Raw genomic sequence first — 18,797 nt, 5'->3', positions numbered from 1 at the left:
TTGGCTCAGATCTGCATCAGGGATAAGAAAATACAGTAGAAACTGTTCTGCTATTAAATACTTCGAACACTAGCTATCCAGTGGTAAAATGTTGTAAGCCAAGTTTTATTTTTTTTTAAAGTTCAATATCTTTATTGAGAATTTTTCATATACTTCAATAATCTTTTTCTTGAATGAAAGGTGTGAGCTGAAACATGGCCGTATTGGGTTTTATTGTGACTTGTTTTAAAGATTTTTTATTAAATGGTATCATAGACCGGTGTATGGTCTTACTTTTTTGTTTAGATTCCTGTGCCAGACATGTGATACTTTGAGGTTAGAAGTTACCTGGTTCTTATCTAGCTCACAGTTTTTATACTCTTGCTCTCCTTGTTCCTGGAAGGTGACAATGACGAAACCCACGAAGATGTTCATCATGAAGAAAGCAATGATAATGATGTAGATGATGAAGAAGATGGAGATCTCCACTCTGTGGTTATATATGGGCCCCACGTCTTCGGTGTGTGAATCAATGGACCTGTACAGCAGCCTGGAATAGAACATTTTTATGGAAAATTATTTTCTTTGTCATTTCTGGGGCACCTTCTAACCCCTCACATCGTCTTATATGTGAGCAGATCTGATAGTGTTGGTTCTCCAATAGACTCAAGTAGGGAAGGAGAAAGAGTCAGCCCCAAAATTATAGCACCAAAAGCAGCATAGGGTTAATTCTATAAAGTGGGTGCTAATATTTAAGTGCTGATTATGCATATAAATGGTCAAAATCCACTTAAGTGCTTATCTTACATAGCGCATATTTGACAGGTGGATAAACAGATTTGTGGAGTCTGTCACTGTATCAACATCCGCACATGTGTGGAAGTCCTCCACATGCAACCCTCATAGCTCTGTTCCTCTTGGTGCAATAAACTGCCCTCTCTAACAGTTCACTGATTGCTAGGTTCTGATAACTAGTGGAATGTACAAATTATGTAAAGCTAATGCTATATACAAGTTACCAGAACAAGGTAGGTCTTGTAACTACCTGAAAAAGAGATCTATGTAGACTCAAACTTTCACGGCCTCAGTTCTGGACAATTCTCATACTGGCGTACAGCCTGCAAAGATCTTTGGCTCCTGAATTAGGCTTCAACTCCAAATAAAAAAAAAACGATCTGCAAGCTAAAATCAGCCTCCTCGTCATCATATGAAAGTTGTTAGCTGCTACTTACTCTGGCCAGCCCTCAAACGTTGACACAGTGAAGAGAGCCATCATAGCATCTAACACATTGTCAAAGTCAAACTTGCTGTTCTCCCATGTGCGTGGCTGGATTATTGGCTGGGCAACATCTCCATCCTTGTAAGTGATGAAATTTCCTCTGTTACAGGAAGAAAGAGAGAAGAGTGTTGCATCTATTATTTACGGTGACGGGACAAAAACATGCGAGATTTCTGCACGCCGACATTGCAGCGCAGACAATTCGGCGCAAGACCTCAGTGCGCCACCTAAAAAGTTACTTTTAAAGAGCACTGATGGGGGGTGTGGGGGGTACACATTATAGAGAAAACTTAACTTTTTCCTTAAAAAAAAAAAAAAAATCGGGGAAAAGTTAAGTTTACTCTATAATGCAGGATTCCAACCCCCCAACCCCCCCCAACGGCAGTGCGAAGAGTATGAAGTAAACTGGGGGGGTTCCCCACTCACACCCCGCGTTGGAGCTATTTAAAAATAACTTTTTAGGCGGCGCGCTGGGGTCTTGCGTCGATTTGTCTGTGTTGCAATGTCGGTGCGCCGAAGTCCCGCGCGTGAACGACTTGAACCATTATTTACTGAGAATCCCAAAGCTCCGTCACCTGCAAAGTACAACAGCATGTAGAGAAGCAGCAGCCTTAGACTGAAGGAATTCAAGGATCAAATTTTGCTTCTTCTGCTGTTATTCCTTGTTACACTGGGCCAGTGGTGTAGAAAGGGAGGGTGGGGGTGGGGGGGGGGGCGGTCCGCCCTAGGTGGGATCTCCGGCACCCATCCTCCTCTTTGCCCCCCCCTCCCGCCGAGGGCGTGCGCCCCTTCCCTTCCATTCCTCTTTAATTTTCCCAGTGCGAGCAGCCTCACGAGCTTTCTGTCCATGTCGGTGTTGGCTCTCTCTGACATCACTTCTGGGTCCTGTGTCAGAGGGAGAGCCGACACGATGTGGGCAGCAAGTTCGTGAGGCTGCTCGTGCCGGGAAAATTAAAGAGGTATGGGGGAAGGGGGGTCAGGAAGGAGAGGGAGAAGAGGGTGGGTGAGGGGCACCATCGCTCCAGGTGCCGCTCACCCTCACTTCACCACTGTACTAGGCAAATCATTTCACACTCTGTTGCCTCAGAGACAGCTTCTAGTGTAAGTCTGCCTGGGCAGGGAAATGATTTATGTATGTGATCATAACTCAACTTGATCCTGAAGGTAGAAAAGTGACTAATTAAATCTAAAATCCAAGTCCAATGAGACAAAACTTACTTGCATTCTGATTCTGTTATCTTGGAACTGTCTGAGCAGCAGTACAATTTGCCCTACGAGATAAAAAGATCTGTTACAGTGCACAAAACATAAAGGCTTCCGTTAATATTCAAGGAAAACAAATTAGCTCATTTTTAAATTAGTTCATTTTCTAATAACTTCCATTAAAGCTAAAATCCTAACATACATTCCTAACGCCAGCATTGAACTTGCTAAAACACATTCATGTATTTCCACCTGCTATCACGTTCTTGCTAAACACTCTGATTTTCCAGAATAATTTTCTATTCAATATAACTTCTAAAATGTATTTCTTTTTTTTCCCCAATTCTTTATTCATTTTTCCATCTTACAAGTTTACAATATTACATCAATTGAATCATAAATATCACTAGAATTTCTTTTCTAATATCATCTTCAATACATAAAATTAAGCCCCTTCCCCACCCTCCCTTTCCACAAATATTATAATTCAAACATATCTTTCATATAACATATTCAAAAATATTGATTAAACCAATAAAATAGCAATATATCCCCCCTTTCCCATAATTATAATTATACTTTTAATGTAAAAAGGTGTCTAATCATTACAATATGTTATCAATGGCCCCCAAATCTTTTTAAAATTATTATAATTCCCTTTTTATATTTCATTTCCTGATATTAACAGAAATGTGGAAATGATTTACTATTTTATTTGAAGAGCAGAATTTAGAATTCTATTTCTCAGGTGCCTGGCCACAAATCCTTCACTTTTTCAAAAGTTAGATTTATCATACAGAGCCTTTGTTGCAAATTATGCATGCACTTTTGAAATGTGCTCTTTGTCGCCAGCCTTGAAAGACAAACTAGCTGTTACTTCCAGATTCTTTATGGTAAAATCCAGAATTGAAGAATCACGGAGTTTATCTTATCACAATTAAAACAGCAAGCATTCAGTAACTATTCATTTCTTTACATTTATTATATACCTTTGTAACGAAACAATTTACTGTGTAATGGATGCAGCTTCCAACACACCAGTTTTTCAAATTAAAACCACCTTTTTCAAACATTTATGCTAGAGAATGACACGGTGACAAAATTAATCACCGTTCCCGTGGATAACCGCGGGAAACCATCTTCATGTCATTCTTTAAGGAGAGAGGGAAGAATCAGAGTATAATTGGGCACAACCACTGACCCGCAAGCTTTGCTATGAAGAATGCTGGTGTAGAAGGACTGAGGCTGAAACAGACACTACAGAATGACAGTCTCTGGTATCCAGAGCAGATATTGTAATGTAATGTAATTTATTTCTTATATACCGCTACATCCGTTAGGTTCTAAGCAGTTTACAGAAAATATACATTAAGATTAGAAATAAGAAAGGTACTTGAAAAATTCCCTTACTGTCCCGAAGGCTCACAATCTAACTAAAGTACCTGGAGGGTAATAGAGAAGTGAAAAGTAGAGTTAGAGGAAAAATAAAAATAAAATAAACATTTTAACAAGACAGCATTGATCTAAATACTTTGGAAGGTAGAAGAGAGGAGAGAAAGGAATAGAAGCAGAAGGGGGAGCTGTTGAACAGTAGAATTCTGGAGAAATTTAAATGATAGAAATAGAACAAAACAAAGACAAAAGGCAAACTGCCATCCTCCTCGCCTCATAATGCCTCATTCCACCAGTGCCTTAGAACCAATCACATCAGTGATGTCACAATGGCTTCATTATCCTTTGCTCACATAAGAATCAGAGTATGAATGGCCACAACCACTGACCCGCAAGCTTTGCTTTGAAGAATGCTGGTGTAGAAGGACCGAGGTTGAAATAGACACTAGAAAATGACATGGGATTATTTCCCGCAGTTATCCGCGGGGACGGGAACAGTGATTAATTTTGTCACCGTGTCATTCTCTAATTTATGCCATGGTATAATGAACCCAACTGCAGCTCACTCTATGGCTAGAGCTGTGCAAATGATAAAAACATTTCTTCAGGGCTGGCCTATGAGTACTGGAAATCCTAGCCGAACCTTCAACCCTTCTGCCATCTCCCCCTGTCTCCCCCCTCATCCTCCACAGTTGGCCAGGTTCTCAGCTCCCTTTCCTCTTACCCATCCCTTAGTCAACATTTTCCTGTTCTCCTTCTCGCTACTGGCCCTACCACTCCCACCCCTGCCTAGGGTTACCAGACATCTGGATTTCACCGGACACGTCCTCCTTTCGAGGACATGTCTGGGGCTCTGGATGGCTTTTCAAAACCCAGCACTTTGTCTGGGTTTTGAAAAGCTTCGAACAAATCACCATCGGGCAGGAGGGCATTGGCACGTGCGCAGATGCCACCCAATGACGTCAAGTGCACAAGCGCGTGCGCATGACATCCACACATACACGGATGCTCTTCTGCCCGATGAGAGCGGGCAGGTAACCCTATGCCCTACCTTCTCTTGGGCTGACCTGAAGATCAAGAAGCGTGGACACTGTACAGGCCTTATAAGGACCAACTAACTCTGAATCACTGCTTTGTCCCCCCCCCCCCCCCCGTCCCTTACAGGAAACCTTCCTCTGAGGGGATGGGACAAAGCGATGCTTCAATGTGAGCCTATGTTTTCAGTGCTGATGTTTCTTTAATTTTCAAGCTGATCCAAAAGGAGGTAGGAGGGTGGCTATAGCAAATCTAGCCGTAAGAAGAGAAGCAGGGGGAAATTCTGGCATGTTTAGGGTTACCAGAAGTCCAGGAAAACCCAGACAAGTCCACTTTTTAGAGGACTGACTGGGTGTCCAGCGGAATTTCCAAAACCTGTCAGTTTGTCCGGATCTTGGAAAGTCCCAAGCTTGGGTCTGGAGGTCCTCCACATGCAACCCTCAGGGAAGACGACACAAGGTTTGTGTGGAGGAGGGGCTGTGGGCGAAGCGGGGCGGGACTGGAGGCGGAACAGGACAGGGCTGGGGCAGAAAGGGGCAGGGCCTGGTGCTCCCTATTTTTAAAGAGGAAATATGTGCCAGAGCCTCCCAAATGCTACCACCTTAGACAGATGCCGAATCTACAACAGTTGTTGGGTTAGTTCTGGATATCTTTCTCTTTTTAAGACGGGTATCAGTATCATACCTCACTTTCCGGCACAAAATGCAACATTGGCTCTTGCCTGAGTTACCTACCTTTCTATGAAATATGTACATAGTGGATGCAATTTTGTAAAAGGGTGCTTATATGAAATGTACAAATACTTGTCTATTTTGTGCTTTTGTACCTTTATAAAGTAGGCTCCTACAATGACCCCTAAGCATAGCCCTTCCATTGCTTAAATGAAAAGTCATTAAAACTCAATAAGTGCTGAGAAATATCATTATTGTTACATAACATCATATATATTTATTATGATTAGAAAAACACTGAAATTCATGTTGGATGACGGGTTTCACTGACTGAAGTGAAAGAGTTAAAGGCATGAGAGCTAGGGGGGGAAAAAAACCTAGATGCCTTAAGCATGTGTTTATGTTGCATAATGGTTAATTCAGGGCTACCAAGAAGTTCACAAATTCATCTGCTTTAGAGACATATGTACTCTATGCATGTATATCACAGCTCTGGCCCTGCTTCACCCAACACCTCTGAGAGCACTGACACACAAACCGCATAAAACGGGGTGCATACTTGTGATGTGCCTACTTTTTTTATACATTTACATCTGCGTACAATTCATAAAAGTGTTTCCATATTTCTTTACATTATATTTTCATTTATTATTTATATGCCGCCTCTCTTAAGAGGCTGCAAGATGGTTCACTATATAAAAATCATCATACAGAATACAATTTTGTCAGGGGATTAGTGATTACAAGGGCTCCTTGTTTTACCAGAGATTCATCACTAATGCCCAGGTGAAGCTCTTGGGAGTTAGACTTTATTTTTGATGAATCAATGTGGACATCTAATATAAATTGCTTTTTGCTCTTTTCTACTTGTGCATTTGGTTACTTTTTATATTGAAGATAGAAAGCTTTAAGCCAGAGAAGATTTGTTGATTGAATGTCGATTCCTTGGTTTCAATTTATCATGGAGATTTTTGGCAATGAATTTATGATAATGTTCTTCTCTCCACTATTAACAATTACTGTATTTTTCGCTCCATAAGACGTCCCTCACCATAAGACGCATCCCAGATTTAGAGAAGGAAAACAAGAAAAAATCCCTTTAAATTCCGTCCCAGCTCCCCCCATCAATCATCACTTTTACATACCCCAACACCTTTAAATTCCATCCCAGCCCCCCAGCACCTTTAAATTCCATCCCAGCCCCCCGGTAGTACCTTTAAATTGTGAAGGTCAGTGCCTGCTGCCTGCTGATTGTCAGGGCCTGCGGCACCAAGTGCGCTAATGCCTGGGCCCGTGACACTTCCTAATTGTGCTGGTTGCTGGTGCTTCGCTGGATGGCTGCCTGCTGATTATTGGCATGTCGGAGCCTTTCGTGCACAAGCGCGCTGCTGCGTGGGCGTGCACCACTTCTGAATGGCTGCCTCAGTTCTTGTGAGGAACTAGCGAGAACTGAGGCAGCCATTCAGAAGTGGCGCGCATCCACTCAGTAGCGCGCTTGTTTGCCTCTGGTCCTGACATGCCGGTAAACAGCAGGCAGCCATCCAGCAAAGCACCAGCGACCGGCACAATTAGGAAGTGTCTCGGGCCCAGGCATTAGCAAGCTTGTGCGCCACGGGCCCCGACAATCAGCAGGCAGCCGTCCACCGACCTCCACAATTTAAAGGTACCGCCCGGGGGTGGTATATTTGCTTCATAAGACGCACCCTTATTTCCACCCACTTTTTGGGGAAAAAAAGTGCGTCTTATGGAGCGAAAAATACAGTAAGTTGATTATTGGGTGTTTTGTATCCATATGAGAAGATATTAACTGATGATTATGAATTTTTGGCCGGCCTGTTGAATACTATTTTTCTAGTTTACTTGGTACTGGGCTCTGAGGTCTTTAGCTTCCTTATACTTAAAAGTTGAATTTTTTTATGTTTTATTAGAAAAGGTCTGTCTCTCAGTAGTTATAGAAGAAGGGAGAAATTCTAGAAATGACACCTAAATGTAGGTGCTGGTAGGCACCCTACCAGTGCCTAAGTTAATTAACAAATGCAGTTTAAAACAGCAAAAAAACGGCACCGTTAAAGCACCTAATGGTGTCTAAATAATACAAGCTGGAATCATGCCTATGTAGGCGCTTTAGGCTGCCAAGTACTACTATGGGCATGGTTAATGCCGGAAGCGGCATTAGACGGCTTAAAGCGCCTATGGAGGTGCGATTTACGGCAAAGATAGGCACCAAGTTTCCAAGTTTATTTAATCTTTGATATAACGTTCAGCAAAAACATACCTCAACGGTTTACAATTATCAGAATATTGTTAAGATAAAACATAAACTTAAAGTAAAAAGTGGAGGGGACGACAAAACAAATAGACTTACTGGAATAAAAAGGGAAAAAAAGGGACTTGGTAAGAGCTTAAATACAATGAAAAAATAAAATTGTAATAGGGAGGGAAGAAACGGAGGGGCTTTAGCACACTAGGGTAAGGGTCGCTTCAAAAGAAGCGTTTCAGTTCGGTACTGCCGACTGCGTAGAAGCTGTTAGGGCTCTAAGGCCCTCTTTTACTAAGGTGCGCTAACTGATTCGCGTGTGCTAAATGCTAACGTGTGCATGTTAGTCTGTGGACGCATTAGCGTTTAGCGCATGCTAATTCGATTAGCGCGCGCTAATCAGTTAGTGCACCTCAGTAAAAGAGGGGGGTAAGTGAATGGAATCAAACCGAGAAGGCGTCTTTAAAAAGGAATGTTTTTAGTTTACATTTGAATTTTTCAAGAGGATGTTTCTTGTCTAAGATCTGACGGAAGGGTGTTCTTTAACGTGGGGGCAGTGACTGAGAAAATGGTTTTGCGGGTAGAATCAAGAAATAGTTCACGAATAGAGGGGACAGAAAATAGGTTTTGAGTGGCGGAACGCAGATTCTGGAAAACCCTGGTCTACATTTCCAGTGCCTATCTTTGGTGGAGGTGCGATTCTCTATAGGGCGCCGTAACATGACTGACAAATGATTGATATCAGCACCCTACAGAGAAACCGGGTCATAGAGTTTTTGGGGATAGTGGTTATAAGTAGGCATTTGAGATCAGATGTTACAATGCAACCGTCTACAGATGAGTTTCACAAAGTGAAATTTTCTAATACTGCACTAGAATTACGTACTGCTATTTCCTTTGCAGGAGTGAGGTTATTGAATAATTTGATAACTGATATTAGCCAATAATATATTGAGTTTAAAAAACTTTTAAAAGCAACTTTATTTGTTGAGGCTTTTATGAGTAAATCAGAAGCAGTGACTAAAGATTTAAAGTGCGTAATAATAATAATAATAATAATAACTTTATTTTTCTATACCGCCACAATCTTGCGACTTCTAGGCGGTTTACATTCAAGAGGTACAGGCGGGATATAAGTTTTTTAAATAAAGTGAGTGGGTGCGGTGGTTAAAGCTATATCCTCAGCAGTCTTGAGTTTGTGGATTCAAACCCACACTGCTTTTTGTGACCCCGGGGAAGTCACCTAATCCCCCCCCCCATTACCCCAGGTACATTAGATAGATTGTGAGCCCACTGGGACAGACAGGGAAAAATGCTTGAGTACCTGAATAAATTCTTGTAAACCGTTCTGAGCTGCCTTGGGAGAATAGTATAGAAAACTGAATAAATAAATAAAATAAATTACCCCCATAAGAACTGTGAAAGATTTACCTTGAAGAGCTGAACCCCAATGCAGGCAAACATGAACTGAAGCAAGGTGGTGACAATCACAATGTTCCCGATGGTTCGAATGGCCACAAATACACACTGCACCACATGCTGAAAATGTGAGAAACGTTCAAGGGTTAGCGTCATTTTGGTCCATCGATACCTGCACTTCTATATCACCAGGGTAGTGCACATGTATTGTGCTAGGTTTTTTTATGCAAACATATACAGTAGAACCTTGGTTTGCGAGCGTAATTTGTTCCAAAAACATGCTTGTAATCCAAAACACTCGTATATCAAAGCGAATTTCCCCATAAGAAATAATGGAAACTCCACAACCCAAAAACTTTAATACAAAATACTGTATGTACTCGTATTGCATAATCTTACTTGTATATCAAGTTAAAATTTAACAAAATGTTTTCCTTGTCTTGCAAAACACTTGCATACCAAGTTACTTGCAATCCAAGGTTTTACTGTATAGTACGCATATTCTCTCTTTACCACTCTTCCCCTTCTGGTGTGACTCTGCTCTCTCCTCCTTCCTTATCACTCTTTCCTAATCTCAGTACTCTTATGCAGACCCAATCCCAAGACATTACTTCCTGCCTCTATAAATCACTCATAGCTACAAATTATTATGGTTAGGCCCAAAATTGGATTGTCTGTAGCTTTGGTTTCTGGTTCTTCTCTACAGATCGAGTTTTCTGCTTAGGTTTTGGGAGTTCTCCTTGACTCCACTCTTTCTTTTATGGATCAAATCAACTCTGTGGTCAAAAAATGCTTCTTTAACCTGCATTTATTGAGGAAGGTTAGACATCTCTTTCATCATCAACATTTTTCCATACTAGTTCAGTCAATTATATTATCTCGTCTCGATTATTGTAATGTTATTTACCTCAGTATTACAAAAACTTGTCTTCATAGATTGCAGCTGATTCAAAACACTGCTGCGAAATTGATTTTTGGGAAACGTAAATTTGACCACGTGACTCCGTTGCTCCAGAGTCTCCATTGGCTCCTGTTTATTTTAGAGTGCAAGTCAAATGTGTTTGTGTTGTTTTTTAAAATCCTACATGGTATCTTTACTCCTCTTCTTCCTTTATCTTTGCAAGAGGTAATCAACAATTTAAATTATCTCTTCCTTCCAAGAAAGAGATAAAAGGAGTCAAGATTTTTACGCAATCTCTGATTTTTAAGCTCTCTCAACTCTGGAATGATCTTCCACTCCTTTTAAGGAGTTCCCGTTCACTCCAACATTTTCGTAAATCTTTAAAAACTATTTTATTTGCTAAACACTTTGAAAATTAATCTTCTGAAACGTAGGGCTCCTTTTACAAAGGCGCGCTAGGGCCTTAACGTGCAGAATAGCGTGCGCTACATTGCCGTGTGCGCTAGCCACTACTGCCTCCTTTTGAGCAGGCGGTAGATTTTCAGCTAGCGTGCGCTTTAGCTCGCGCTAATCCGGTGTGTGCGTAAAAAACGCTAGCGCACCTTTGTAAAAGGAGCCCTTAGTCTTATTCTTTATGGTTTATTTGTTAAGTCGAGCTTTCTTGGACTGATGTCTCGGTATATAAAGCCAAGCATTAGATTAGATTGATTTCTCAGAGATACTTCCTTCCCTTTCTCTACTCCGTCCTCAGCAGACAGAACCTGGTCCGACTTCACCACAATACAATGGTCCGACCTAAACAAACTCTACAAAAAATATAGCCATGTAGCCTGCGACCTCAACCATTGCCCTCCATACCTGTTAAAAGCCTCCAGCCCCAAATTCTGCACTCTCCTCATAAAATGGATACAATCCTTGCTCACTGATGGCCTGTTTCCCACAAGACCTCAGTGAAATCATCATCACCCCGATCATAAAAGACCCAAAAGTAGCATCAGATCTACCATCCAACTACAGACCCATAGCCTATGTCAAACTAATGGAAGGCCTCGTAGCTAAACACCTCACCAACTACCTAGAAAACCACAACTTACTCCACCCTATACAGTCTGCTTTCAGAACCAACTACAGCACAGAGACACTACTAGGTTCCCTCCTAGACACAGTTAGACAACACCTCAGCATAGGCAAAAAAATAAAAAATAAATGCTGGTTATACAACTAGATCTCACCGCAGCATTTGACCTGGTAGACCATGACATTCTACTACAAATACTAGAAACAATAGGAATCACAGGAAAGATGCATACTTGGTTTCAAGAATTCCTACAATCCAAGACCTACAGAGTAAAGACAAACAAAGAAAAATCGGAACCATGGTCCAACCCCTGCGGCGTACCCCAAGAGTCGCCTTTATCCCCAAAACTCTTCAATCTCTACAGTGCATCCCTTGGCACCTGCCTAGACAAACTAGGCTTAACTTCTTATAGCTATGCAGACAACATCACCATCCTCCTTCCTTTTGATCAACCAACACCCTCCATGACAGACACACTACATAGAACAATAGAAACAGTGGCTACATGGATGAAAGAACACAAACTAAAACTGAACCCAGACAAAACAAAATTTATACTTCTTGAAAAAAAACAAAACTCAATCACATACCCCATTCAACCCACCCTAAGACTTCTGGGAGTGATAATAGACAGAAGCTGTACAAATCAACAAAACAATACAGAAATCATTCGCAGTCATGCGAAACTTAAGGCAAATGTGAAAATTCTTTGACACAAAACAATTCCAGCTCATGGTCCAATCTCTAGTCCTTCTAGATTACTGCAGCATCCTCTATCTCCCCTGCCTCGCAGTCATGATAAAACAACTACAAACAGTACAAAACACAGCCCTGAGACTGATCTATTCACTGAAGAAATACGACCACATCACCGCCACATACCTCGACTCAAACTGGCTCCCAATACAAGCAAGAATATAATTCAAATTTTACTGTCTACTATTTAAAGCCATGAATGGAGACAGCCCAGCCTACTTGAACAACAGCCTACTTGAACAACAGCCTTATCCGAACTACCACAACCAGGCAAAGGAAAACCCGGACACCATTCATGCACCCCCCAATCAGAGGCGTCAAATGCAAAAAAATGTATGATGGCCTTCTGGCTGCGCAGGCAGCGAAACTTGACCACCAACTATCCAATCTATTGATCACGGCACCAGACTACAAAACTTTCAGAAAAGAAATAAAAACTCTGCTATTCAAGAAATCCATCAAGACAAACTAACTCCGCAAGAAGCATTTCAATCCCCCCAAGTAACCCGCTCAACTATGTAACTCTTCTGGAATTGTCCAGATAACTTCTTCTGTAATCCACCTTGAACCACAAGGTAATGGCAGAATAAAAGTCATTAATGTAATGTAAGACTACTATGAGTATCTTTCCTCTAGTATTTCTATTCCTTTTCCCCTCTCCTCCAGAGGATGGATGTGGCTGGAGATGATATAGCATAGCTGAAAACAATTGTTCTGCTCTCTTTTCCAGCCCATTCCATGCTTGTTTTTTGCCAAGTTGCCTTTTAACAGGGGGTAGAGGGGGCAGGAGGACTGGAGCAGTGAGCAGAATAGCACTGCCTGGAGTTTTTCAAAGTGGTTATTTTTGCAAAAACCCAGAGTTCCCAGGATGCATCTCAAAATCTAAACTTCCTGGACCAGTTTAAGTGCAGTCATACTACTATGCTTACAGTCAGCCATCTTGGATAACTGTTATGAGCTGGCTCAAACTACCAGGTTTCCTAGGTTTTGCATGAATAGGAAGTTCTCTTATGCTTTTGTGGCTGTTGCCATGACAGTTGCGGCTGTACGGGTCTTGCCACATCTGGGTCGATAGAACCAACATTTCAGCATGATGGCTGAAAAGTCGGTTCTACCTACCCAGACGTGTCAAGACCTGGACAAATGAAACATTCATGATTAGGAAGTTTTCTAAACAATTTTCCCAGCCAACCTACAATTTTTAGAAGCAATCTTACACCTGTCAGACATCAAGTTAGTACAGGACTAGATAAATACAATTTTGCTTTGTTAGAACAGTGACCCAGACTGAAAATAGGAATCAGAAAAGAGGTTGACTTCATTTAATTAGCCACACTGATCCCACCCCCTTGCATGGAGATGAGATTATAGCCAAACAAACTTGTCTGTGCTTAACAAGAAAAACACAGCCTGCAAGAAAAATGCAGTCACAAATCATCTCCCCAATCAAAAACCCTGCCTGTACATCTAATTAAGAAGGCTCTCCCAAACAGACTTTAGACCACGAGTTCTAGCTCTTGGAATCTAAACCTCACCCTAGCTGGATCTAGAAAAAAGAACCTAGCTAGTTATCCTTCCATATCCCCTCCCTTAACTCCCACCTTGGTGTTCCAGGCAGAAGTTATGGCCAATTGCTCCTGCCTTTCCAGTGTTGAAATTCAAAATGGCACTGACTGATTTTTGGCTCCCCTTTGCCCTGCAGATGTGTTCAATTTTAGTGTGATTTTTGGGTGTATGTGTTACCTCTGGCTTTTGCATCTGACTTATTGAAATAATGATATGGAGTATACACCTAGAATGAGGAAGAAAATTTAGGTCAGGGACCTGACCCAGACTGTGTTTTAGCAAACTCACTTACCTCAGAGGTCATGATGAAACAATGATATAGGGCTCCTTTTACAAAGGCGCGCTAGCGGGGTTAACGTGCACGATTTTTCATCACGTGCTAACCCCCTCGCTGGCCGAAAACTACCGCCTGCTTAAAAGGAGGCAGTAGCTGCTAGCGCGTCCAGCAGTTTGGCGTGCATTAAACCGCTAGCGTGCCTTTGTAAAAGGAGCCCATAGCTTCCTAAGCAGATCACAAACAAAATACTCCAGTAAAAGCACTGGTAATTCCAATTGTGGTTAATTAAAGCTGTGTCCAAATATTCAAGCACAACAATATACCAAAAGTTTCATTTTAGGAAGCTATATTATTGTTTCATGACACCGGATGCAGGCAAGTTTGCTGAAAGATAGTCCCTGAATAAAATTTACTTTCTCACCATTTGAGCTTGGCATCATTTATGCTTTTGGCTTCCCTTCTTGTGGCCAAGCATGCTGTATTCGAGAAACAGTTCTCACTGGTGCTAATCCTACTTTAGTACATATGCCCCATGTTCATTTCTGCTTTAGTTTGTTTTATGACAAATTTACCGGCTGCAGATTCATTTCAAATCATAAAAAACACATGCCTGCTACCATTAGGGCTTATAGTAGGTAGGTAGGTTACAGAGGCTGTACTCCAAGCTGTGATCCCAATTTCCCTTCATAAGGAAATCTCAACCACTCATTATTTTTAGCTGAATTTCAGAGAAGACCCAGTAGATCAGTATTTCTCAATCCAGTCCCTGGGACCTACCCAACCAATCTAATTTTTAGGAGATCAATAAATAATAGGCATGAGACTTATTTACATGTATATATCATGTCTATTTATTATGGACATCCTGAAAACTAAATTGGCTTCAGATCTCTGCAATACACAGCTGTAATATAATTTGCACTGGAGCTGTAAAAGATGATAAATGCTAAGTCCTCGGCAACTCTAGAATCTGTGCAAATATCGCTCTTGTTTGAAAGTTAATGTGGACAGTCTGAAACAATCTTTCATAAGTGCTTATATGTACAACTGGTATTTGGAGAACAATAGGACAAGATGTATCACGCTCTTCATTTCAACTGGGCCTTCCATTTTTCTATGATGTCTCTCCCATGCAAATACTATGAACTATTAGAATCACATTTACTCATTTGGGACTCTACTTTCTGTTGTCTTACCTTTAAACCTTTGGCTCTGTTGATAGCTCTCAAAGGTCTTAAAACTCTCAAAACTCGTAGGATCTTCACTACATTAATAGCACTATTCCTGTAAAGTAGAAGCATTGTGTCAGCTGTCATGTCAGTATTTCACTTAGTGACTACAGATGATGACAACTCTGTTAACGAGAGTTGTTAAGTTGGAGTCATAAGAATGGCCATACTGGGTCAGACTAATGGTCCATCTAGCTCAGTATCCTGTTTCCACAGTGGCCAATCCAGGTTACAAGTATCTGGTAGAAACCTAAATGGTAGCAACATCCCATGAAGAATCCTAAAGAGTAACAAGATCCTGGAATCTGAAAGAGTAGCAAGATTATAGGCAGAATCTCAGACAGTAACAAGATTCCATGTAGAATCCCAAAGAGTAGCAACATTCCAATCTCAGTGGCATTCCCTATGTCTCTCTCAATAGCAGACTGTGGACTTTTCCTCCAGGAACTTGTCCAAACCTTTTTTTAAGCCCAGCTACACTAACCGCTGTTACCACATCCTCTGGCAATGAGTTCCAGAGTCTAACTATTCTTTGAGTGAAAAAAATATTTCCTCCTATTGGTTTAAAAAGTCATGGAATCAGAGCTGGAGTTTGAAGCAATTGTAGGGTTAACAAAAGGCTCCTGAAAAAAAAAGAAGACAGATTGAGACATCCAGGTTTTACTTCCATTGGAAGCAATGGAAGTAAGGAGAACAGATTAAGAAATGTGGATTTTACTTCCATTGCTTTCAATGGAAGTAAAACCTGGATATCTCAATCCACACTCCTTTTTCTGGAGCCATATGGTAATCCCAATTTTAGGTAGAGTCAGAGTTGGAATTGGTAAAAATGTACTGACTGATTCCAGTTTCAAAATAAAATCTTACAACATTATAATATACTAGTATTTTAGCCCGTTACATTAACAGGTGCTAGAATATATGTCTGTCTGTCTTTATTTCTGTCTCTCTCTCCCTCCCGCTGTCTTTCTTTCTGTCTGTCTTTCTGGGTCTCAACCTGCCCCTGGGTCTTTCTTCTTTTCTTTCTGTCTCCCTTCCTCCCGCTGTCTGTCTTTCTTTCTATCTGTCTCTCTCCCTGCTTCCTATGCAGCAGCATTTATCTCCCCCCACTTCCATGTGCAGCAGCCACAGCAGCATTCCCTCCCCCTCCATTTCCCTGTGCAGCAGCATTTCCCCCGCCCTACTTCCCTGTGCAGCAGCAGCATTTCGATCCCTCCACTTCCCTGTGCAGCAGCCACAGCAGCAGCTTTCCCTCCCCCTACACCACTTCCCTGTCCAGCAGCAGCGTTTCCCCCACCCCCTTTTCCTTCCCGCGGTCTGGCCGGCTCCCTTAGTCCCTTACCATCCTCCCCTTCCCGCAGTCCCGAAAAACCTGCTGATTCCAGCAGCATCTGCAGCACTCTACACAGAGATGCGGCAGAGCAAATCAGGGCAGTAGAAGGCCCCGAAGCAGCATGTGTAGAGTGCTGCAGATGCTGCTGGAGTCGGCAGGTTTGGAGTCGGAACCGTGGGAAGGGAAGGGGGCGGGGTGGCAAAGGACTAAGTGAGCCGGTCAGACGTCGGGAAGGGATGGGAGAGTCAGACCGCGAAAAAATTAGTTACGGAGTGAGTGGGGAACTGGCAACACAGTTAGAGTCTTTTTTGTCGGCGAGCCACCACCATGAAAAACTTTATTAAGGGAGCCAGCGAGACTGTAAATGCGGGGCCGTTGTATGCTCGCATATGGACTCTTGCCGGCTACGGACATACGGATCAGGGAACACGCCGGTATAAGTGCGCATACGCGGCTAGGATTTTATTATATTAGATGGTAAATTTATCATTTTTTTTACCTACATATATGTAGAAACATCTGTCCTGCACTGGCCCTACTTACCAACTACAGGAGTTGCTGTTGAACTCCACTCCAGCCCATCCTGACCTCTCTGGCTATTTGAGACACAGACCATAGAAGTCCATCTGGCACTGGCCTCACTTCCCCACTACTGGATCTAGAGTCATACAGAGTCAGCCTTAAGGAGAAGGGGGACTATCCATGGTTCTAATCCCAAAGTAGGCAAGTCCTTGTCACCAGCTATGCAATATGTAAAGAAGGCAACATTGCAAATATTACTCCAGTGCCTAAAAAAAAATAAAAAAAATAATATATATATATATATTTTGTAATTCTTTATTTAAACACAGCGCACAGAATGGGGAAACCAGAACCTGGATTTTCTACACAGAAACTACATATCAACAGAATACCTCACCTCAGTCACATGCACACAGAACATGGATATTGCACAGCCTTAAAATACTAATATACACCAGAAGTAAAATCACAGAAGTGCTACTTACTACTATGACCTGGCAAAGAATGCAGCTGGGATCAAAGTAATGCTATAAAATGCAAATCTACATCATAGATCCAGGTCATTCAGAGACAGGTTCAGCTAGTTCTGATTTTACCCCACATTGAGTATTGTGTTCAGTTTTGGAGACCGTATCTGGCAAAGAACACAAAAAGACTTGAAGCGGTCCAGAGGAGGGTGACGAAAATGATAGGAGGTTTGCGCCAAAAGATGTACGAGGAGAGACTGGAAGCCCTGAATACGTATACCTTAGAGATAGGAGGGACAGGGAAGATATGATTCAGACATTCAAATACAGTGGTGCCTCACACAACGAACTTAATTGGTTCCAGGAGCAAGTTTGTTATGCGAAAAGTTCGTTATGTGAAACGCGTTTTCCCATAACAATACATGTTAAAAAAAATAATTCGTTCTGTAGCATAAAATATGCTAAGATGACATAAAAAAAGATAAATTTATCTTGTTAGAGCTGGTGTTAGACACAAAGTCCAGGCAGAGGCTTACGGCTCTCTTTGACCAGGGGGGACAGTTGCCCTAGTTGCACTACCCTAACCCTATTCCTGCTATGTGTGACTGTGGTATTCTGTTAGCATGATATTTCTGTGTAGCATTCTATAATAATTTGGCTTATTCAATTTTCTTGATAGTAGAGGGGATATATGTGAAGGGGAGGGGAGACAGGGGTTTTGTTGATCCTTGCTGTGTATTATAATCACCCCCCACATACTCCCCAGTACCTTTTTAATCATCCCCCCTCGGTACCTTTTTTAATTCCTCCCATCTTTCCCAGCCAGTGGCGTACAGGCCAGAAGCGCAGAGATCAGGAGCAATTCCTCTGCACGCCTGTGTGGGCCCATGCCGATCTCCGAATGGCTGCAGTTAGTTCTTGTGAGTCCCGCGAGAGCTGACTGCAGCCATTCAGAGAGAAGCGCAGGCCCAGGCAGTAGCACAGAAGGTTTGCTCTTGATCTCTGCGCTTCTGGCTGGGAAATTTGCTAGACCACCAGTTACGAGTGAGCGGGTGAGATTAAAGTTGCAGCAGTGGTGGCTTTTTTAAAAAAATATGTGGCGGCGGGGGGAGGTATAAAAATATGCAGTGGCGGCAGAGGCTTAAAAATATGCAGCAGCGGCGGCAGGGGGGGTTTAAAATATGTAGCGCCACTGCACAGGGAGCCAGGCGGAGAGAGGGCAGTTAAGCGCAGTGCCTGCGCGGAAGGATGCAGCTCGGGCGACTTCGTTGTGTGAAACGAAGTTCGTTGTGGGAAGCAAGACCTGAAGTTCGTTGTGCGCAGCGTTCGCTGTGCGAGGCGTCCGTTATGCGAGGCACCACTGTACTTGAAAGGTATTAACGTAGAACAAAATCTTTTCCAGAGAAAGGAAAATGGTAAAACCAGAGGACTAA

At 42.2% G+C, this 18,797-nt stretch overlaps 1 protein-coding gene across 22 annotated transcripts in view; it reads right to left on the bottom strand.

Annotated features, from left to right (window-relative positions):
* The window catches only part of CACNA1C (calcium voltage-gated channel subunit alpha1 C), a 1,333,094-nt gene that overhangs the window by 197,813 nt on the left and 1,116,484 nt on the right, over window positions 1-18,797 (bottom strand). For all 22 annotated transcript variants that reach the window (XM_033951116.1, XM_033951118.1, XM_033951120.1 and 19 more), the window contains 5 exons: window positions 15,010-15,097; window positions 9,248-9,355; window positions 2,477-2,529; window positions 1,212-1,358; window positions 328-529 (listed from right to left, as the gene is read on the bottom strand). In XM_033951116.1, coding sequence (XP_033807007.1) covers window positions 328-529; window positions 1,212-1,358; window positions 2,477-2,529; window positions 9,248-9,355; window positions 15,010-15,097 — 598 coding nt within the window. The remainder of the gene's footprint in view (window positions 1-327; window positions 530-1,211; window positions 1,359-2,476; window positions 2,530-9,247; window positions 9,356-15,009; window positions 15,098-18,797) is intronic.

This window comes from Geotrypetes seraphini, chromosome 7 (genome assembly GCF_902459505.1).
Source record: "Geotrypetes seraphini chromosome 7, aGeoSer1.1, whole genome shotgun sequence".
NCBI classification, from domain to species: Eukaryota; Metazoa; Chordata; class Amphibia; order Gymnophiona; family Dermophiidae; genus Geotrypetes; species Geotrypetes seraphini.
Note: the sequence above shows the minus strand (reverse complement) of the source record. Positions and strands in the feature narration are given on the sequence as shown.